Consider the following 23,847-nt stretch of genomic DNA (forward strand, 5'->3'; position numbering starts at 1 on the left):
ATACCACACGTACATATTTGCAATATATATGGGTGTGTGTGTGTATATATATATATATTTATACACATTTCCTCTTATATTAATAATTGCTATTCCAAAATACATCATAAAAACCATACCCATAAAAATCTAGCCATATAGATCATAAAATTTTCCATGAATAAAGAATTTGATTTTTCATGCATAAAAGGACTGCTAGTTTCTTCCACTATGTGCCAGTAGAAAAGAGTTTTAGTAATACTGAGTGAGGCACATTACCAGTTTCATTTTTAAAAAGCATTAATTTTAATAATCATTTGATTATTCATTGGGATCTCTTTTTATATATGAAACATAATGACCAGAGAGGACATGTAAGTAAGTGATAAGGTATAAAACCAGTGGGGGGAAAGTATATGCAACTTACCCAAACTATGATTAACAGGGGAAAGAGTAGTAGGAGATAGTTCTGCTGGAGATCCTGAAACAAAAGGATTTGGTTTAAAAACAGATGTGGAAGTATTTCCAGAACTTCTGACCCAATAACAATAAAATTGGTTGTAATTAATTATCACAAATAACACGCAGATAATTTACATCCCAAGAATTCAAAGTATTCAACGGCTTTAAATGACTGTAATTTTGGAGACTTCGATATATAAAAGGTAAAAATGAGTATCAATAGTCCTGACTTCCAGCCACCCAGCTCCCCTTCCCAAAGGCATCCAGTTTATAGTCTAAGAACCATACAAGCAAATAAATTCTGCTGTGTGACGCCCAGCCCTGCTATTTTTACACAACTGGTCCCACAGTTCTGAACTTTGCTTTTATGTTATGTACCCTAGCACAGACATCGACGCTTCCTCGTCACTTACCTATCAATATATTACCTGCGTAACTCACGTTAGGGATTATAATGATTTCTTATTGATGGATATTCAGGCTATTTTCAATCTTTAGCTTTAAGAACCAAGATTGCAATGACTAATGTTCACATTTTGCATACTTTCAATCATAGCTGAAGGATAGACTCTTAAAAGAGAAACTGCCATGTCAAAGGGCTGTGGTTCTTTCATTTTGAGAGTTTGCCAAAATTGTCATCTACAGAGGTTGTACTGGTTTGCATGACTAGAAGCCACATAAATGTTGAGGGGATGCTCATGTGTTATTGTTGACAGATGAGAAAATGGTGTTAACAAGTATCGTTTTGTGTTTCTCTTATAAATGACACTGAGTAACTTTATACTTGCTTATATTTTATTTCATTGCTGTGAATAGTCTGTTCTTTTCTTTTGTTCATTTTTCTACTGTGGTGTTGATCACTTTTCTCACTGAATTATAGAAGGCTCTTTATATATTAGGGATATTAGTCTTTTCATGGTATGGGTTGCAAATATTTGATTATCCGTCTTATGACTCTTCAAACTAATTTTGATTAAGCAGTTTTAAAAAAACTTTTATGTGATGTAATTTATCAATCATTATGGGGGTTGTCCCACTTTGATAACAGTGGTGACAGCAGATATTCTTTTCTTACTCTTAATGGAATATTTCTAGTATTTTCCCATAAAGTATAATACTGGCTTTGAGAATGAGGGAGATAATATTCATTATTTAGGATTTTTGCATCAATAATCTTAAGAAAAACTGATCTGTAGATTCACGTTGTGGGTGCCATGTTATACTCTTCATAAAGACAATCTAGAAGCTGTATGTCTTTTCTATGCTCTGTGACAGTTTATAATAGCATTTTAATAACACATTCTTTAATAGTTTGGTATAATTCCTGTGTGAAACTGTTTGCAGTTAATAATTTTCTAGGGTTTACTCTAAGACATTTCTCTGTTTCTTCCATGAAAGTTGACTCAGGATAGTTCTATTTTCTCAAGTCAGTTTGGTAAATTATGTTTTCTTAGAGAATTATTCAAGTCTTCCAGTTTTAGGTAAACAGGCTAATCTAATCAAGAAAATAAGGCGGAGGGGCACAAATATATAAGAAAAAGAAGGTACAACCACAGAGAGAATAAAATGAGAGACTACGCAATTCCACACAACTAAATTTTAAAAACACATTCGTTGTAAATAGTGTTAAATAATACTGTAATTATAGGATAAATTTTTCTTTCTATCATTCTCTACACATTTTGGGAAAGTTATCTAAAAGAACGTGACCTACAGCTCCCAAGCTTCAAATATAGAGAGAGCAATGGCATAGATACAGAATACGGCGAGTCAGACAGACCCCACCTTGTGCACCTCTCCCCTCCCCACGACTGTAATGTAACCATCACAACAAAACACCAGGCAACACAGGTGAAATGGCGATTCCCCTGAAAAACCAGATGAATCAAAAATAGAGAATAGGTGACAACTATGTTTTAGAAGAGAGAACAGTCTTCCACAACAAAATTCTTACGTTCTTTTTTTCTGTTCCTCATTTTGAAAAATCTGTTGGCAAGTCAAAACAGGTACAACTAAGAAAGGTCAAAATATATTTAGAACAATGAACTAAAACTCACTGCTGTTTCCTGAAGCTGATATAAAATAAACAAAGCCACTATTAGAAATGGAGGAAACTGCCTAATTTTTCATTTTTTAACTGTTTACTCCTCTATTAAAAACTTCTCAGAAGTGACCAGTAGTCACAGTTCACTAATTTAGATTAATAGTTCAGCTGGATGTGACAAAAGAATTACAGAATACAAAAAGCAAGGTTCATTATAATCATATGTAAAATTTTAAAAAGTTAAGCTAATAATTTATTAGCTAACAGTTTTTTAGAAACATTTTAAAACTGGTTAATTGGTAATTAATCTATTAGTTATTCATATATACATGCTGCTACCGAAGTCTGAAACTTCCTGTTATGAGAAGTAAAAAAATATCCTATTTAGCTTCGGTAGTTTGAGGCAGCGGTTTCTGTTACTTGCAGCTAAAACATCTAAGAGAAATCCTTATGCACGTATCTTTGCTTACAAGTTCTATATTACACTCTAGTATTCTTTTATACACAATACCCAGCATCCAATTAAGAAAACATGAAACATGCAAAGAAGTAGGAAAAACTGACCCATAATCAAGAGATAAGAATCAACAGAAGCAGAACTACATGTGAACCAGATACTGGAATTATCAGATAGAGTTTCAACGGAAATTGTAAATACTGAAAAATAGATTATCTGAAATGAACTCATGGAATATGCTTAACAGCAGACCAAAAGTTAGACCCACAAACACCTTATCACGTGATTTTCAACAAAGAAACCAAGGTGAATTAATGGAGAAAGAAAAGTCTCTTCAATAGATGGTTCTAAAACAACTGGACAAATGGCCGGCCATGGAATAGAAGAGCAGAAATGGTAAATATGGAGGTACAGTACTCCCCTTCTTTGTGGTTTCACTTTTCACAGTCTCAGTTACCTACAGTCAACTGCTGTCTGAAAATATTAAATGGAAAAATCCCAGAAATAAACTAAGTTTTAAATGGTGTCCCATTCTGAGTAGCGTGATGAAATCTCATGTCATCCAGTTACATCACACCTTTGTCCAGTGTATCCATGCTACATACACTACCTGCCCGTTAGTCACTTAGTAGCTGTGTTGGTTATCAGACTATAGCAGTATTGTAGTGCTTGTGTTCAAGTAATGTTTATTTTACTTAACAGTGGCCCAAAGGTGCAACAGTGAAACTGGCAATTCAGATACGCCAACGAGAAGCCGTAAAGTGCTTCCTTTAAGTGAAAAGGTGAATCCAGTATTTTGAGAGACTACATTCACATAACTTTTATTACAGTATAGTGGTATAATTGTTCCGTTTTTGTTAGTTATTGTTGTTAATCTCTTACTGTGCCTAACTTATAAACTTTATCATAGGTATATATGTAGAGGAAAAAAACAAGAGTATATACAGGGTTTGGTACTATCTGTGGTTCCAGGCATTCACTGAGGGTCTTGTAACGTATTCCACATGGATATGGGAGGACTACTGTATATTCATCTTGTTACTCCTGCCACGTTTCAGCTATATTATCAAACAGGCATTTGTGCACTAATTGGAATCCTTGGGGCCTTTTGTGTCTGTCTTCTTTCACTTAATATGCTGCTTTCAGAGTTCATCCATGTTGTACCACGGATCAGTACTTCATTCCTTTATATGGTTGAATAATAGTCCAACGTATGAGTATATCTCATTTAATTTGTCCATTCATCATGATGGACAACTGGGTGGTTTTTGGGACTGTCATGCTTACATAAATATTTGTGCACCAGTTTAACATGGAAGTATATAAATTTAGCTTTCAATTTTCTTGGGTATATATCTAGGAGTAAAATTGCTGGGTTATACTATTATTCTATACTTTAATTTTTGAGAAATAGCTAATGTTTCCAAAGCAACTGAACCATTTTACATTTCCATTAGCAACATGAAGACTCGACTTCTTCACATCCTCATCACTTGTTATTGTCCTTCTTTTGTTATTACAACCATTTCAGTAGGTGTGAAGTAGTATGTCATTGTGGTTTTCATTTGCATTTCCCTGATGACTAATGATGTTGAGCATCTTTTCATGGCATTCAGATTTAAATGTATAGCAGCAGTTGTCCATCGTGGGTCAAAGAGGAACACGGTTGATTCAGGGATACAGTTCTTCGAGATATAGGTGTGTTAGAAAGATATATTTGGAAAGCTAAATATCATTTGCAGTAAGACACGTGCATTAAGATATAAAACATGTTATTTCCAATGACCATTAGATTATCTTTCTTGGTGATCTACTACTCTGAACAGCTGTAAATGTGGTTAGCTATAGCAGAAGTTCCTTTACCTGGGAATCTGAATAATTTTAAACAAGATTTTAAACAACAGCATTACGCTAAACGCCAGCCCACTCCCAACCTTCCCCGCAATCACCAATGTTAATTCATTTAAAAATAACTTAGATTGTCATAACTGAAGAATGCTTTACTATAAACCGTGTAGAAAAGTTGATGATATGGTTTGTCAGGTTGTGATATTAACGTGCCCAATCCTAAAGATACTGACAGGTTAGAATATATAAAAACAGACAATTACAATGATATCACAGCATTTCATTGGCAACGTATGAGTCCCAGTGGGTTATACATTTCATTACATAACAACTGTTTTAAAGCCTTGATGTAATTTTTATTATATATTAAAACTTTTCCTCCATTATGTTTGGAGTTGATAGCTAAATATCAGACATTAATTGAATTAGGTAAAGTACAAGGTATTTTGTGTAAACACTCTACTGTAATTCAGAACTATTATGTTAAAGGGGCACTGAAAAACTGGTTCCCATCCCTTACCTCCAAATTCCTCTGAAAATCTGTTATTAGGCTAATTATAGTCTTTCATCACAAAGGCATTTATTCACAAGATAAGTAAAACTTTAAACAGAAGCGCAGAATATTTAAAAAGTGTTCAAAATTTTTCATTTACTCTAATAAGGAAAAATACTAACAATCATTCAGCTGAGCAACATGGCAATTTTTCATGAAAACAGGGTCCTTCCCTTTGATGATTCAAATATAATTAAATCAACATAGAAGATGCTTTTTAAATTGTTCATAATATTTTCTTATAATCCTTTGTGTTTCTGTTTTCCTTTTCATTTCTTTTCATTTTCATTTCTGGTTTTACTTATTTGGGTCCTGTCTCTTTTTTTCTTCATTAGTCTGGTTAAAGAGTTATTAATTTTATCTTTTCAAAGAATTAGCTCTTGGTTTCATTAATCTTTCGTATTTTTTTTTGGACTATTTCATTTATTTATGCTATGATTTTTTATTATTTGCTTCTTTCTACTCACTTTGGACTTTGCTGTTCTTTTTCTAGTTCTTTTCAGTGCAAGGTTAGATTGTTTATTTGAGATTTTGTTTTTTGAGGTAAGTTTGTATTGCTATGAATTTCCCTCTAAGGACTGCTTTCACTGTGTCCCACAAATTTTGGGTCATTGTGTTTTCATTTTCACTTGTCTCAAGGTACTTTTTATTCTTCCTTGATCTCGTTGATCGATTCATTATTGAGTAGCATGTTATTCAGCCTCCATGTGTTTGTATGTCTTCAGTTTTTTTCTTGTAATTGATTTCTAGTTTCATATCATTGTGGTCAGAGAAGACGCTGATACGATTTCAATCTTTTTAAACTTATTGAGACTTGTTTTGTGGCCTAACACGTAGTCCATCTTGGAAAATGTCCCATGTGCACTTGAAAAGAATATATATTCTGCTGCTTTGGTGTGAACTGCTCTAAAAATATCAATTAAATCCATTTGGTCTAGTGTGTCATTTAAGGTTGCTGTTCCCTTGTTGATTTTGTGTCTGGAACATCCGTCCATTGGTGTCAAGGGGGTGTTAAAGTCTCCCATTATAACTGTATTACTATCTACCTTTCCCTTTATGTTGGTCAATATTTGTTTCATATTTTTAGGTGCTCCTATGTTGGGTGCTTAAATGTTTACAAGGGTTATATTCGCTTCTTGGATGGATCCCTTTAGCATTAAGTAATGTCCCTCTTTGTCTTTGTTTTAAAAGTCTGATACAAGCATTGCTACCCTAATTTTTTTATTTCCATCCACATAAAATAGCCTTTTCCACCCCTTTACTTTCGGTTTGTGTGTGTCTTTCGATCTGCAGTGGGTCTCTTGTAGACAGAAGATTCATTTTTTGATATGTGTCCCAACTTTTCTAAATTTACGATTATGAATAACTCATATGAGTTTTAAACACAGAAAAATGTTGTCTAATTATCGAGGTCTTTTCAAAGCTATTTTTACCTGTGTCCATACTTTGGTTCAACTGTTGATCACTTGTTTCTCCATCTTCACTGATATATCCAGGAGGTGGCGTTTCTACAAAAGTTTAAAACAAGTCATGTACAGTTACAATTTAATCTCACCACTTTTTCTCCCAGCTACCAAAGATAACCAACAAATTGCTCCAAATAACAAATATAAATGTCATATAACATTATTATAAAAAGCAGTACTGGATACTAAAGGCTTAGGATTCATTCAGATTCTGCTCCAAATCTTGTAGGTAAGTCCTTAAAGTATACTTGAAATGCAATCGAGCTCACTGGGCATATTTTCTTAGCTATTATTTATATATTTGGCTCATTCCCATATGTATATTTTCTAGGGCAAGAGCCAAAAATATAACTTCAAAAATGCCTCAGTTCTGAATCAGTATGCTTCAAAGACATTAGTACCTACAATGGCTTATTATTTTTGTAACTAATGGCCATTGTGGATGGGCACCTAGATGATTAAAGGACACCCCTTCCCTCCATCCATACCCACACAAGATTTCAGATGACAAAGTAATACAGGCTTATATCTTGCACTAGGTTCTATAGGACAAATGTTGGTAATATACAGTTCAGGACTGATCTACCTTGAATTCTACCTAAAAAGTGTATTTCTCCAGGAATTTCTAACCAGTAAATCTCTAGTATTAAAGCAGAAAATTAAATTCAAATAGAGAATACTGCACAAAACTAAGGCAAAATACTCCCTGAAAATAAGTAAGATTCTATAAACAAATATTTACATTCAGGAGGCATCTGATACCTAAATAAACCTCATGTAAAACAAAAACATTCATATAACTTTATCGATTATACTTTCAAGGATGAAAAATAAGTTTAAATGATTATCAACAGTCTAACATTTACATTGCTGCACAGTTTTAAGCAATTCAAACAATGCAAACACATACCTAAAAAGTAATTTGTAATTACCAAAAGGGGAAGAGAGAAGATGTGGGTTAAAGGTCTTCTTCATTAATTCTTTACATCTTCCTTCAATAAGCTAACTACAAATTTACCAAACTTTTTATGTAAGTAACGGTACTCCAAAATTTTTAATACTGAAATTCCAAGAATAAAATACCTTCATATATTGAAATGAACACAAAAATAAGAGTAATACATATCATTATGCACTATTTTAAAGGTTAAAGCTAAGAAAATTAAACAGAGCTCAGCTTTACCAGTTTGACAGCCCAGATCTCAAAGGTCTAAGTAGGAAGAAACGCTGATCTTTTAAATACTTTATCCTATCCTACTTTTCTCCATTATTATTTATCTATAAAATAATAATAAAGTTATTAGCATTTTGGAGAAAATGTCAAAATTTCTTTTGAAATGTAATAAAAGTGAACCCTTAAGTTTTGCTAACAGTTGGAGCTGGGTAAACCCCATGGTCCAGGCAAGTAAACAGGTGCAATTCACTTTTGATTTTCTGTTTTGTAAAGTATCTAAACAGATAAAGAAGAAAGAAAAACAAGTCCAAACATCTCCAAAAGTGAAAACCACTAAACATTTTGATGAATGTCCTTCCAAATAATTACTGGGTAGATGGTCTTATTAGACTGTATGATTACACCTGTTTCCTAGATTGTTGAATAATATTAATTCCCTCTTCAAAGACTTAAAATGCCTCCCCCCCTCACACCACACACGCAAAACGCTACTCCCAGCCAAATTCTGCTCCCTAAGAAACGTCCTGTTTTACCCGTTTTCTCCCATCATCCTAGGCCTCATACTCTATGTATTTTCCTCCTAGCTTCTCAAAAAGTTTGTTTCCTAGCAACCAAAAAGCAATCTTAAATTCTCTTCTGGAATAAAATAGTAATCAAAGAAATGCACATTAAAACAATCAGAAGACACCTGCTAACTTTAGAATTAGCTATTTAAAAAGTCCTTATGTTTAAAAATTGTTTTCAATGAACAAGCATTATTTCCATGATGAGCCACATTAAAGAAATATTTTTTATGCATTTGAAACTCTTAAGTTCCTTACATATTTTCATTGTATAAAATAAAAATAAGAGAATACAGGAATATTACAAAAGGAGAAAAAATTGACACTAACAAAATCCAATGCATAGCTTAATCCTCATCCTATTATTCCTTTAGTTTCTGCTAAGAAAAGAAAAAGGGAAACACAGTAAGAAAACATTGGTTGTTCTCCTAAAAAATAGTGAAAATTAAAAGGGTAAGTAGCTACTGTATAATGAACTATTACGGGATCACAGAATACAATTATTAGAGTGGAATTTGAGAACCATGTAGTTGAATTCATTTGTTTTTCAATAGGAGTTACTGAGGCCCAGATGAAAAGGAACTAAAATAGGTTTTCTGATTTTCAGTACAACTTACGTGTTGCTTAGTTGTAGAACTAAAATATTGTTATCTGCCATAGAAATGTTACGTTTCTCTTAAACATTATCTATGAAAGTGATTATATGGTCAATTTTAAACTATGTTTGTTTCAGGAATACTTTTTTCCTGTATCATTTATTTAGCTTATATTCTGCATCTCTCTTAGCTTCAACAACTAAGACAAACTTACTAAGATCTTTTCTTTTCTGCTTCTCACAGTACTTTGATTAAAGCCACTGGAAAAGAAAATAAATATAAAGTAAAACTTTTCTCCAGACAAAAGTATTTAAAGTACTAGGTTTATACATGTCACAAAATAATCACCCCCAAAATCAGATTTTTCTATTCCAAATCCAGAAGCATGTTTTAAAAAGTCAAACCACAATTTACTAATATTTGAATGTTTATGAACATAATTTATTTCTCTCCCCATTTTTAAGTGCTTCAGAAGGAAAAATACCTGGGATGTAATTACTCTGGGGCTCAATTCCTGCTGGAAAATTAGTGTTTTCTGGAATGGAGTGGGTATAATCATCCAGAGGCGGCAGTTCCGTCAGGATCTCAGTGTGCCGTGGCACCAATACTGGAGGCAAAACTAACAAAGTAAAGGAAGTCCAAGTTAATGGCAAGGAGCAAAGGGCGGGGGGCAGGGCCTTTATTAAAAGTTTTCACAGAAAAAATGTAGCCTACTTAATTTTTTAAATTTAGGACCCACCTACTGGGTTTTATACAAGTTATTAAGAAATTGACAAATCTGATTATGATTTTTTAACTTACTATATAGTCTACGATGCAAATTTCCAAATCCCAATTTATCTAGTACTTTTGGGCACAACGTGATCCTGGTAACACTGTATTACCACAGAAGTTCATAAATCACCATTGGAAAGGTTGTGGAAAGATTTGTAAAATCAGATTTAGGGTATTTTCTAAAAATACAGCTGTAGTGTTAAAAAGTTTTAAGTACACAGCTAAGTAAATGAAAAGTCTTACTGTGAGTTTTACTGAACTTCTTAGATCAGAATGATGTCATTAAACTACTTAAAAAAAAACAGACTGAAAATATTTAATGCAGCAGACAGTTAAAGAGATCTATCAGTTTAGCGCTAAGCAGACTGCATTTGTAGAACTGTAATTTCCTGTATATGTGCTTCGATGTGAAATACCGTGTCTCCCCGAAAATAAGACCGGGTCTTATATTAATTTTTCCTCCAAAAGACACATTAGGGCGTATTTTCAGGGGATGTATTATTTTTTCATGTACAACAATCTACATTTATTCAAATACAGTCATGTCATCTTCTTCTGGAACATCGTCATAACGTACTAAATGCATCAGTCTGGCTGACGATCTTAACTGGGGCTTATTTTTGGGGAAACACGGTAGCACGCTATATCCCAAGAAACTGACAGTCTTTCCCTCTTAGATATATTTTTCCATAAAATATACAAAAAGTTAAAAAAGCATTTTTAATGACCATCAAGCAACATACTGAATTTAGAGTCATTGATTAGAATTTTACATCAAAATTTCCCTGGGTCAATTAGGTATAAGAGTACATACCACCCTTAAGCACTTAATTTAAAACAAGAAAAAAAAAATCTGATTTTCCTACCTGGTGTCTCAACTCTCTGATAGTGGTAAGGGTTTACACATACTTCATCCTTTTTAAGATTAAAAGCATATTCGCAGTTTTCAATTGCTTTGAGTTCATGATGACTATGTAGATCTGGCCAGCGCCATAGTCGGCAATATATAACATGTGGCAGTCCTTTCCGATGAGAGACCTGAAGACGACCATCAAGAGACCTGTTGGGAAGCAAGGGGAAAAGAAAAGTGGGAGCTTTACAAAAAAACAGAAATAGTCAACTGGACTAAATTACTACAATACAAGCATAAAGAAAGAAATGACAGACATTTAGTTAGTTTTAGTGAGTACAAGGAAGAAAAACGTACTATTTAATGGATCTGACAAAAAAGTAAACAGCAGCTCTAGCAGATGTCTCTTAAAAACATGCCATATAAATGAGTTATATGTCAGTGGTTGGCTAACCATTTGGGAAAAAATTGATTTTTAAAAAGAGTATCATATAGTTACACTTGAAAAACTTTTTGTCAACTTTTATCTTTAGTAAATCAAACTCTTACTTAGGGATGCTTTTAAGGGCATTAATTCTGTAGGTGACTGAATTATCAAAAAAAGGAACTAGTGTGAAGAATGGTAAATACCAACAATGATGTAAAAGTAACTTACTCAAACTAATGTAACTCATTACCCAGTGTGATTGTGTTGAGTACTGAGGTATATTTCTATAGCTCACACATAAATGCAGATGGTGATGAGTATGATGAGATGAAATGGACAAATACCAATATGCTCAAAAAGAGAATGTGATTAAAAAAAGAAAACAAAAAACGAGTTAGCCTAGTATTGTGTTCCGTAATTAACTATGTATTTATTAGTATATAAAGAAGATGAGATTCAGATGATAGCAAGAAATTTAGCAAAACTGGTTATGTATCTACTTAAAAATTAGGCCAACAACAGATTATAACCTAATCTCAAACTAAAATGAGAATATAGTTATCAAACTTCCTATTCTTTAGGGGATGCAATAATTTAAAGAAGATTCAAAATTAGAATTTCACTGATCAAAACTTCAGCTGAAACATTTAATATACTTTTAATACTGGCAAGCAGGTATTTTAAATGCCATGCCTTATTTTACATTAAGGAAACATCCTAGGCAAAATTATACTAAGCAACCCACTATAGGTCTTCCAAAACAACCCCCCCCCACAAGATTGCTGGGATTTGACAGAGGGCAGAATATTCACCTGGTTTGTTCAGAGAAGCTGTAAAGGCCTGTTGTATCCCACTGATCTATCGTATTTGGTGTACTCAGTCCCCAAATTTCAGAGCAAGTGCTGTGCATAAATTGAAAAACAAAAAATTGATGTGAACATGGAAGCATGGTTATTCAAAATACCATGATGTAAAACATGGAAAATGTACAGAATACTTCCTTCACCCAGAAAATATACACTGCTTCGCTGTTCACGGGCATTTAGCGCTGGTTTCTATATTTTCTATATGAAGGAAGCCAATAAAATGGAACATGTGACTCCAGGTAAGTCATGATTATGTTTTTAAAATGTGAACACCAATGCTCTCTAGCTTAATGAAATCATACCTATAATGCCCTTTCTAATTTCCTCTACTTACAGCAAAAGATCTAATACCTCTGCCATTAGCCTTACTAACAGTGCTTCATTTAATAATCCAGCTTTCAAAAAAACATATCTAAACACGAATGTCAACTGGTATTTTTAATACAGGAAAAATTCCAATTAAAATACAGACACATATCCAGAGTTAAGATTTTCAAGTTATTTGTATGATACCTAATACATTCAGTTTTATAGAAAATTATTCTTGCTCTCTTTACTACTATTATACAAAGGACAAGTAAGTAGATTTTAATGTAGCATACCACCTTAAATAAGAAATTTCTATGAAGACTAAAGATATGTGAAAGTACCAAATTCTTAAAAGATAGTATGAATATGAAAAATTAGCTGTATCTAGTTTGTTGTTGTTTTTAATCAGTATACCTGAAAGACACAGATCAGAAAGACCTCAAAATTTTTCTCCCACCTTTCTTTCCAGAACATGGGCAGTCCAGAGACAATGCTCTCTGTCTCCCCTGCCACTACTTCATTTCATAGTAACTTCTCATCTGTGGGAGAAGGAAAGAGAGACGCTTACCGCCTAAAAGGCAGTCTGGGACAGAAGTCTGACGGCCAAGACGTCTTAGGACAGAAAGATGGTACTTGTACAGTACAGTAAAAAACAGCTAATTACTGAAACAATTCCATTTCCTACACATTACCAAATCATCAAAATTTCGAGGAGGAAGAAATATTTCCAAACAACTTGTGAAAGTAAAATCAAACAACTGATTATCAAGTGCCAGATGTACATACTGCTAACGAACTAGCGAGCTCAACCAACATTTCGAAGAGCAATGGTGAAAAGTGCTGTCTTCCTGCGGCTGGGTAGCACACCTCCTGGGCTTCAGGGCTACGGGGCTTCTTGCACAGCCACTGGGCAGCAGAAACATCTCATGCCATGCTTTGGGCGCTACAGTAACTGTATACCGGACAGTTTAAAAACTGCATTTTCAGACACTTTCCAGGACCTTGAGATATATCACAGATTGTCTTTCTTTTTAGGCTACACATGTCTCTCTCATTTCCCAAACTATTAAGTCAAAAAAAGCCAAGACACTGGAGGGTAATTCAGACCTTTTCTTTCTTTCCTCAAAGGTGGACTAACTAAAAAACCATGACATAAATGGTTCTTTTATTTAAGATATTTATCAAATAGTTACTGGAAACATACAGCACCACATAGCTTAAATCACAACAAAACCAACTAAATTCTAGTCTTATGAATCTAACATTAAATCTCAGAAGGAATAGTATACAACTAACTCTTCTTTCTTTGAAAGTAATTCATGGAAAATGATTAACGAAAGAGTAGACCAAGAAGCTATCCTGCTCTTATGAGACTAAGATGAACATGTCACTCCAGTAACTCTAAAACTGACACAAGAACCTGAATCTAAAAAGAGAGCATGAGCTTACGTTGTGCTTTATTCAAGCCTTAAAATAAATCAGAGAATAATAAACAGTAGTTGTTAAAAAACAAGCAGTCGTTCTACAGGCAGACAGACCTAGATCCCAACTGTAACTCAGTCACTTTCCAATTGCCACCATAGGGTATATTTAAGATTCGCTTCTACTAATTATTATAATCTCTCTCTCACAAATTGGAAGGTTTATTTAAAATAATAAATTTGCTTCCAGTTAGCAAAATTTTTGCTTGTTTATATAAGAAAAAAATATTTTTAAAAGAATCAATTTATAACAAAACATACAAAGTACCTAAAATAAATGTAACTATAAATGCATCAAAACTACAAAGAAATATTTTAATTATTACTAAAGAATACAAAAGTAAACTGAGAAAAGCGAAATACTTACATCTTCCTAGACTGAAAGACAACATAATGATATCAGTTCTGCCAAATTTATATTTTTGATGCATCTCAATAAAAATTTTAAAAAAATGTTAAGACCCAGATAAAATTATTCCATACAAAAATAAACAAAAATAACTAGGAAAGCTCTGACAAAGTAGATGGGAACTGGCCCTAGCAAATTCTGAAACACATTATAAATCCTCAACACTAATGGAAACACATGCAATTAACAAAGGAATACACAAACAAAACAGAATATTTGAAAATAGAATAAAATCAACTACTTGAAAACAGAGGAGGAAAACTTAAAACACAAAAATTACTGTCAACCTTTGTAAGAGGGGAACTACATTGGATGCGAGTTGTGTTGATGTGGCTTTATACCCAGGGGCACCCCCCCAGTCTTAGCCAGGAAAGGTAACTAGACCTTAAGCAGAAAACCACACTTTTACTGAGCTGCAGAATCAGAGGATGGACTTGGGGCTACCAGAGAGGCTGGATAAAGAAGGGGGAAATCCTGTAAAAAAGGGAACAACAGGGAAAAAACAAACATCAAAATGTAAGTGTGAACAATGCCCAAATCCTTGACGAACCCCTAAACTACACATATGGGAAGACGTATGAAGGCCCACTGCAAACCAGCCCTCGACAGTCTGAAAACACAAAGCTGAGATTTCAGGGGTTGCTTAGATCAGAGGCAGTTTTGACTTTGAGGCACCTCAAAACTATCTGCTAGTACAAAAATCAATACTTTTCAGAGGATTTTAGAGACTCTAACAGAATTTAGAGTCTCTACAATGTTTTGTCTCAAATATCCAATATAAAACCATAAATTACTAACTATGTGAAGAGATAGGAAAATGTTACCCTTTAGTCAAAAAAGAAAACAGCCCGTAGAAACAGACCCCCCCAAGATGAACTTAACGGACAAGGATTTTAAAGTAACTATTATGAATATGTTCATGGACTTAATGAACAGATGGGAATCTTAGGTAACAGGAACTATAAAAATGAATCAAATGGAAATTCCAGGACTTAAAATTATTTAAAAACCAGATATCAAGAATTAACCCGATTGTTGGAGAAGACAGAAGAGTCAGTGAATTTGAAGATGGATCAATAGAAATCACCTAAACAGAAGAATCGAAATAAAAAAGACTGCTTAACAAAATGAACAGTCTCAGTAATATGTGCAGTCCCAAAAAGAGTGAAAGCAAGAACAGACCAGAAAAAAATACCTGAAATAATAATGGCAAAATATTTTCAACTTCAGTGAAAAACTAAACTCATACTTACATGAAACTCAATAAATACCAAACAGTTAAAATACAAAGAAAATCACACTTGGACACATCATTACCAAACTGCCAAAAACAAAGCATTTAAAGAAAATCTTTAAAGTGGTGAGAACTACAAAAACTCGTGGGACAAAGGGCTCTGACTAAACCCCTGCATTCAGAGACTTGGCCAAGCTCTAGCCCTGCTTCTAGCAGCCTAAGGCAGTGTTCCCGGTATGACCCAGACCCTTCTGAGTTCCAGTCTGAAAAAGCTCTAGGCTGCCAAAAGAATTTACCATTTGTTCAAGCTAACACATGTCCATAAGCCCCTGACCTCCTTTTTTAGAGCATTTATTTAAAAAGTTTAATTGTAAATCCTTCCTCTGTCTCTTTGAGATGTATATGTGTCTCCTACAACTCAGAAGTGTTTTTTTCAAGGCCCTGAAAACCATTCCTTTGAAATGTAATCACTCAGGAAGAACAGAGCCTCAGCCTCCCAGGCACTTTTACCCTCTGAGTGAGGGCAGAAGCCTAACTTCGATAAACGCCGTTTAGCAGACACAGCTGGCCTAATCACATGGACACTGAGCAACCTTCTTACCCACTTTTTTGGGTAATTTTTCACCTCTCTGACTCTGCTCAAGCCCCCACTCATCCTGACAACCTACTCCCTCAGACTACCAGTCGCCTCTGTACCAATCAAAAGTGAGCTCAGCTCTTTCGCCTGCTGTAATGGTTACCAAATAAGATCTGTTTTAACTGCCTTTAACCAATGGCTAGCTTTGTTTAACTTTGCCAGCAGCCAGAGATCCATACATGTAAAGGCATAAACACATGAATAACAACTTCTCATCAGAAACAATGAAGTCACAAGGCAATGAAACAACATCTTTAAAGAGCTTGGGGGGCGGGAAACTCAACCTAAAATCTATACCCAACAAAAACGTCCTTCATAAAAGTCAAAACAAAAACACGTTCAGATAAGCAAAAACAGAGAATTCATTTCTAGCACATTTTGCACAAAGAAATGCTAACAGAAATTTCTTCACAATAAAGACAAATAACAGATGGGAACCAAATCACAGTGAAAAATTAAGAGAAGTAGAAAGAAGCAGCATGTAGATTTGTAAATATAAAAGACTATATGCTTTTTTTCTCTTAATTTCCACAAAATTACAGCAAAAATTGTAACTCTAGATGTATATGGATATAATCTATATGACATCAGCAGCAAAAGGAACAGGAGGTATTAAAGACAACTACGCTGTTGCAAAGCTAAGGATGCATATTGTCATTGGGAAAGCAACCTCCCCACCCCCACCAAAGGCAAAGAATATAGATAAAATGCATTTGGAAAATTAAAATGAAACACTACAAAAACATTTGACCCCCAAGGAAGAAAAGGAGAAAAGAACAAAATACAGATGACAATAGAAAATGAAGTGTCAACAGTAAATCCAACAGTATCAATGATAACATTATACATAAATACACTACATACTCCATAAGAGGCAGAGACTTGTCAGAATGAATACAAGATGTAAAATATCTACAAAAAAGAGATGTATTTTAAATACATAGAAAAGCTGAAAATACATAGTTCATGCAAGTAATTAACCTAATAACACATTAAGACTAATACCACCAGAGATTTATCAGAAGACATTAACAATCCTGTATGCATCTAAAAACAGTTTCAGAATACATGAAGCAAAAATTGACAGATCTAAAGGAAGAAAGGAACACATCAGCAATCTCAGTAACTCCTTGGACAGACCAAAAAACTCCAACTTATTTATGTCACAGAAGAGCTGCATAATACTATCAAACACCTTGATCTCGCAGACAGGTATAGAATCCTCTTCAGGCATACACAGAAAGGAGAGAGGGGAGAGAGGGGAGGGAGGGAGGGAGGGCGAGGGAGAGGGCGAGGGAGAGTGAGAGGGAGAGGGGGGGAAGAGGGGGGAGAGAGAGAGAGGGGGAGAGAGAGAGAGAGAGAGAGAGAGAGAGAGAGAGAGAGAGAGGGAGGGAGGGAGAGGGGGGAGAGAGAGGAGGGAGAGAGGAGGGAGAGGAAGAGACAGAGACAGAGAGAGACAAAGACACCACATGCCGGGCCCATAAAAAGTCAATTGATTTTAAAACTCTGAAAACTGATAGGTTATGTTCTTTGGTCACAAGAGAAGTAAATTAGAAAACTGAAATATACTTAGAAAAGTCCCAGAAATTTGAAAATTAACAGCACACTTCTAAATAACCCATGGATCAAAGAAGACATCACAAATAAACCAGAAAACACATGATAATGAAACTGAGATATAAAAAATCGGGGAGGGAGGGGGCCCGGTGGTTCAGGCAGTTAGAGCTCCATGCTCCTAACTCCGAAGGCTGCCGGTTCGATTCCCACATGGGCCAGTGGGCTCTCAACCACAAGGTTGCCGGTTCAACTCCTGGAGTCGCGTGAGGGATGGTGGGCTGCGTCCCCTGCAACTAAGCTTGAACACGGCACCTTGAGCTGAGCTGCCGCTGAGCTCCCGGATGGCTCAGTTGGTTGGAGCGCATCCTCTCAACCGTAAGGTTGCCTGTTCGACTCCCACAAGGGACGGTGGGCTGCGCCCCCTGCAACTAACAACGGCAACTTAAGGACAACAACTTGAAGCTGAACGGCTCTCTCCACAACTAAGATTCAAAGGACAACAACTTGACTTGGAAAAAAGTCCTGGAAGTACACACTGTTCCCCAATCAAGTCCTGTTCCCCTTCCCCAATAAAAAAAAAAAAAAATGGGGGCAGGGAGGAGGCTAAGGCAAAAGCAGTGCTTAAAGGAGGGGCTTAGCTGGTTTAACTGTCTGGCAACATAGTCTTAAAGGGAAATTTATTGCTTAAATGTTTACATTAGAAGGAAGAAATATTTTAGATTAATGATCTAATTTTAATTACAAGGATATCATTCTAATTAACTCTGTACTGGAGGTCCCAGACAGAACAATATGGCAAGAAAAAGTAAAGACAAAAATAATGGAAAGGGAAGAAATAGAATTTCCATATACAAGATGACTAAGTTCTGGGGATTAATGTACAGAAGGGTGACTATAATTAATACTATAATATATATCTGAAAGCTGTTAAGACAGATCTTAAAAATTACACACACACACACGTATGTTATGGAATGGAGGTATTAACTTTATTGTGGTAATCATTTTGCAATATGTATGTGTACCAAATGATCACATTGTTTACCTTAAACTTACATATATTATATGTCAATCTCAATAAAACTGGAACAAAAAGCCTGCTTTTTTTGGACAATGACATAATTGTTTACACAGAAAACCTCTGAAGCAACTTCTAGAACTCAATAGTGAATTTAACAGTGTCGTAGGTAGGATATAAGGGCAACTTATAAAAATCTTATATTTCTATTATAATAGCAATAAATAATTTGAAAATTAAATATTTAAATTCCATTTATAAGTGTCAAAAAAACATAAAATACTTAAATAAAAGGTTTAATGCAAGGTTTGTTAAGACCTGTACGTTAAAAACTTAAAAGCTTGCTGAGATATTAAACAAACCTAAATATATGAAAAGATACACTATATTCAAAGATTAAATGACTCAATATTATGTCTACTTTCCCTAATTCCCTAATAAAATTTGGTGTTTTTTTCCAAATCTATTGCAATCATGCTTTCAGCAAGGTATTTTGATAGTAACTGACAAGCTGATCTAAAACATAAACGGAAATGCAAAGATCTTGAATAGCAAAAAAATCTTGAAAAAGAACTACTGATACAACAGAGATGAATCTGAGAAATATTTCATTGGCTGAGAGAAGCTGAACAAAATAGAGTAGATACCGAATGATTCCAGTCACATAAAAGTTCTAGAAGGGATTTTCATTTTCTTTTTTTTTTAATGGGGATTGGGGAATACTGGGGAACAGTGTGTTTTTTCCAGGACCCATTAGCTCCATGTCAAGTCATCGTTTTTCCATCTAGTTGTAGATGGCGCAGCTCGGCTCCAGGTGAAGTCGTCGTTTTCAGTCTAGTTGTGGAGGGCACAGCTCACTGACTGGTCCATGTGGGAATTGAACCGGCAACCTTGGTGTTACGAGCACTGCGCTCCAACCACTGAGTGAACGGGCGGCCTGGGATTTTCATTTTCAAACAGACTGAAAATGAAAAAAGCTCAGTGGTTGCCTCTAAAGGAACCCTTGGGAAAGAATACGAAAGCACTTTCTGTGTGATTGAAACGTTCTATATCTTGATACAATGTATACCCATTTGTTAAATCTAATCCTATTGCACACTTATAATTTATATATTTCACCATTTGAAAATTTTATGAAATAAACAAATAAGTAGAAAATAACACATAAGAATCTAGACAATGAAATAAAAATCAGAATGCAAAGTAGCAACAAAAAATTCATATGATAATTTAGTATATGATAAAGCTTCCTATGAATTGACATAGAAAGATTTCTAAAGTATCACATCAAGTGAAGAAAGCTAATATAGTATGTATAGTAAGTTGCTCTGTATAAAAAATAAAACTAAGTATTTGTGTATGCCTATGGAAAAGACACACACACACACTGAACAGTAGTAGTTACTTGAGGTGGGGAGAGAGAAGGGAGACCTTTCAATATGTTTCCCGTTTGTATGTACACATGCATGCGTGTATGTATGTGCATACAAAAATACAGGTAACAGATTTTTAAACCATATGGTGTATTGTTTTATCAAAATTAAACAAATGAAACAAAAAAATATTGCCACAGAATTAAATGCAAGTCATCCTAACATTTCCGTAAGAAGATACCCATGCTTCTAACCTTAGATAACTAAGCACAGGAAGTACAGATTGTTATTTCCTATTGTGTCGTATCAGCTCACTTTGGGCGTTACTATAGGAGACAATAAATGCCAGCTCGAGCCCTGTTTGTTATCTTCTGGCACAACATCCTCTCTATCTAACATGGGCCTTTGGTAACCATTTTCTTCCACATTCATTTATATCAAAAGCCCCTTGATAGCCATCTTCCGACTTAATTATTAATTCTTTAGGTATACGCAAAAACAAAGTCAATTTTTAAGACTAGTAGTCTCAGGGATTTAAATCAGGCAGTTTTAATCACCCCATCTTCCTTAAAGATTGATTCTTTCTAACTTTTTATTCCCCCCTAAGGTCCCAAACTACCAAAGGTCTCTGTATACCTACCATCTAGCAAACAAGGTATCTGATGACCAAATTAGTATTTTTATATCATAAAAACTGGATCACAATATTCCTAGTCACACTCAATCATATTTTAAATAACAATGGGGAAACGGATCTCTCAGGTTTTCAGTTTGCTAGTAAGGAGCGGCAAATTGTAACTGCAAGTCTGGACAGTTCCTAGAAAATATTAGAAGAAATGAATGCAGGAAAAATGTCAGAGATATAGCACTCATTGTACCAATAAAACGCATAATGTATAAAAGGTCTTTTACACATTCCCTATTCAATAAATCTAAAATGTCATCTATTTTAAAATGCAACATTATTTTGTGTTACACTTAAAAGGAAAAACTTCTTCCAATTTTATTTATAAGGTGCATCCCAAAGTGATAAAATGTACATCTTAGAATCAATGAAATATGTAATAACAATTACCTTCATAAGTCACCTACTGCAGTAGGTCAGGTACTGTGTGTAAGACTTTAAATACATTATGGACCTTATAATAATGTGCAAGCAATGGGTTATTATATCATTTTACATTTGAGGAAATTGAGCCTCAGAGGGATAATAAAATAACCTCACCAAGGTCACATACCAAAGTACAAGTGGCAGGGCCAGGATTCTAGCCCACAGCTTGTCAAACAACGCTCCCCACTCTACCAAGAGCTTTCTGAGCTTTCACTTTAATACAACCAACATCAGCATTTCTATGGTGGGGACCCCTGGGCGCCTCCAACACAGTACTGTCCAAGGTCCAGTTGGTCCCTACAATCATTTTTTAAGTTACATGTTTATTCTCAGTGAATAGTAACTTGCATAAATCTTCTAAACACATATCCTGAGTCACCTGGATAAATAAGCACCCGTTCTCGAGCGCTTCACCACCTCCGTGTCCGGGTCTGGATCTGTTACAATCTCCTCAGGACCAAGGCGACATAGCAAGATTGACTTGACATGTAAATGATGACATCACACAAAAAAAGCCCAACTATATTAGGGTGCACAATATATGTTTCATAATAGTTTTGGAGAAAATAAGGTAGGAGAATTCGACAACACGGCACAGACCTCAAAAGAACCTGTCATGGGCAGCATTCAGCACCACAATCACAATGGAACAGAAAATCATTGACAAAAACAGCATAATTCATTAAATTCATTCCTGGTTATAGAACTCAGTATAAATTAATCTTCTGATAAGCATAAGTTTTCACTAAATTATGTTTTTACACATTTAAACAATATTAAGGGACGTCCACAAGAAATGTCTGTACATTACTCGAATGTGAAAAGCCATCAACCTGCACAACAAGCTGTTAACAAAAAGTACAGAAAAAGACAGGACTGAAAACAAACTAATAAAAATACCTGCTGGTGAAATCAACAATATAGTCCCCCAAAAGCATTAGATATGATTATCATTATTACGACAGCACTATCCTAAACATATTACTTCAACATTTCTTAAACTTATTTGGCCATCTGATTTCAGGATATTCTAAAAGCTCTTAAATATTGAAAAATATCATGCTAATTGGTTAAAAACAAAAATCGGTCTCATATAAATTCTGCCTGATCAAAATTCGACATTGTTCACTAACGCAATTAACACAGAATATTAGAAATGTACCTTGAACTAAGATGTAAGTCACCTACAGTGCTGTCCCTGTATCAATACACAGATGAGCAAGCACTGCTCCATGTGAGAATCTCGTGCAATGCCCTGCACTTCTTTGTATGGAACACAAGTTCTTAAAGGCAGATTATCCCCTATCAACCCTGTAACCTTTCTTGCTTACATTGAATTTTAAAAAACCTGGAGAGGTTGGAACAGCTATTAAAATCATCGGGACACTGAAGTGCCCAAAAAGACTGTATGGCATTAATTGATCACTGGACTAATCAGACAACTTGGTCGTAAACCTGGCAGAAATCCTTATAGAATTCCCCTTGTATCACTTTTCGAGCAAGCATCAGTAAAATTAACACATTAAAGCTTTTCTTCATCTAAGAATAAACTGACTTTTAAAAACCGAAGTTAGAATTTAAAAGCCAGTGCACAATTTACCAATTATATACATGCACAGGTATTTTGTACACACATCTACATTAACATTTTGCACTTTGGTTCAAACAGACATTATGTGTATTAATTAATCTATGTTTTATATTAAGGACGTGTATTTATTCATATACTTATTACGAGGATATAAAAGAAAAGCAATGAGAACTAAGTTCAAGAATATAACACTGCCTCTGAAGGCTCATCCCACAGAATCATATAAACCATTAAATAAGTTTCACTATTCCTGCCATATTTGCACAATTTACTGCAGCAGTTAAATCATCATCAAAAATAATAAGCCTACGTTTTACTAATTTATTATTTTTCATGACCTTATAGCCCAAAGACCATATTTATTCTACAAACCAAAAGGAGTAAGAAGACCCTTGGTTGTCAATGTTTCAAGATTATAAAGCATGCTGAACACCAGGTAAAATTAAAGGGGTTAACAAATTAGCAGAATGGTATCAACAAAAGAAACTTCACTTGAGGCTACACCTCGTGATTACTGATACACTCATGAAATATGGACATCTACAGAATAATTTATAACTATCCATCCATAATTATTTCTACTTACAACAGAACAGTCCTTTCATTTCATATATGATTAGCAAGACTAAAAGTTTATATTTTAAACAGCTCAGGACTTAAGAGCTGATCACTGTAATAAAAAAAGGTCTCTAATTACACATACTACAGCTGTCCGCGTATGCATCACCACTACGGCTGAAGAATGGGGATAGGAAGACAAGAAAATGCCCACCCTCTGATAGTTTTTTTACCTCCCCTCCGTCACCAAGAGAGGAGCTTTAGGAACAAATTACACAAGTGATTTAGGAACAACGGACACAAGTGAACGATTAAGAAATGTTTATTGGCTAGAGAAAACTTACCCCAAGTTGCCAACACTTACTTGAAGCATTTGCTACGTACCTGGCACCACTGAAAGTGCTTTACACATATTATCTGATTTATACTATCAATCCTATAAAATGAATATTATTTTATTTTCAAATAAAGACATAAATGTACGGCATTAAATAACTCAAAAGAGCTACT

General features: G+C 34.7%; 1 protein-coding gene across 7 annotated transcripts in view; it reads right to left on the minus strand.

Annotated features, from left to right (window-relative positions):
• The window catches only part of SMAD2 (SMAD family member 2), a 78,413-nt gene that overhangs the window by 12,990 nt on the left and 41,576 nt on the right, over nt 1-23,847 (minus strand). For 6 of the 7 annotated variants that reach the window (XM_033087390.1, XM_033087387.1, XM_033087384.1 and 3 more), the window contains 5 exons: nt 12,006-12,095; nt 10,783-10,976; nt 9,627-9,761; nt 6,777-6,851; nt 407-460 (listed from right to left, as the gene is read on the minus strand). In XM_033087390.1, coding sequence (XP_032943281.1) covers nt 407-460; nt 6,777-6,851; nt 9,627-9,761; nt 10,783-10,976; nt 12,006-12,095 — 548 coding nt within the window. The remainder of the gene's footprint in view (nt 1-406; nt 461-6,776; nt 6,852-9,626; nt 9,762-10,782; nt 10,977-12,005; nt 12,096-23,847) is intronic. The other variant, XM_033087383.1, reaches the window with a different exon arrangement.

Source organism: Rhinolophus ferrumequinum, chromosome 19 (assembly GCF_004115265.2).
Source record: "Rhinolophus ferrumequinum isolate MPI-CBG mRhiFer1 chromosome 19, mRhiFer1_v1.p, whole genome shotgun sequence".
In the NCBI taxonomy this organism is placed as follows: domain Eukaryota; kingdom Metazoa; phylum Chordata; class Mammalia; order Chiroptera; family Rhinolophidae; genus Rhinolophus; species Rhinolophus ferrumequinum.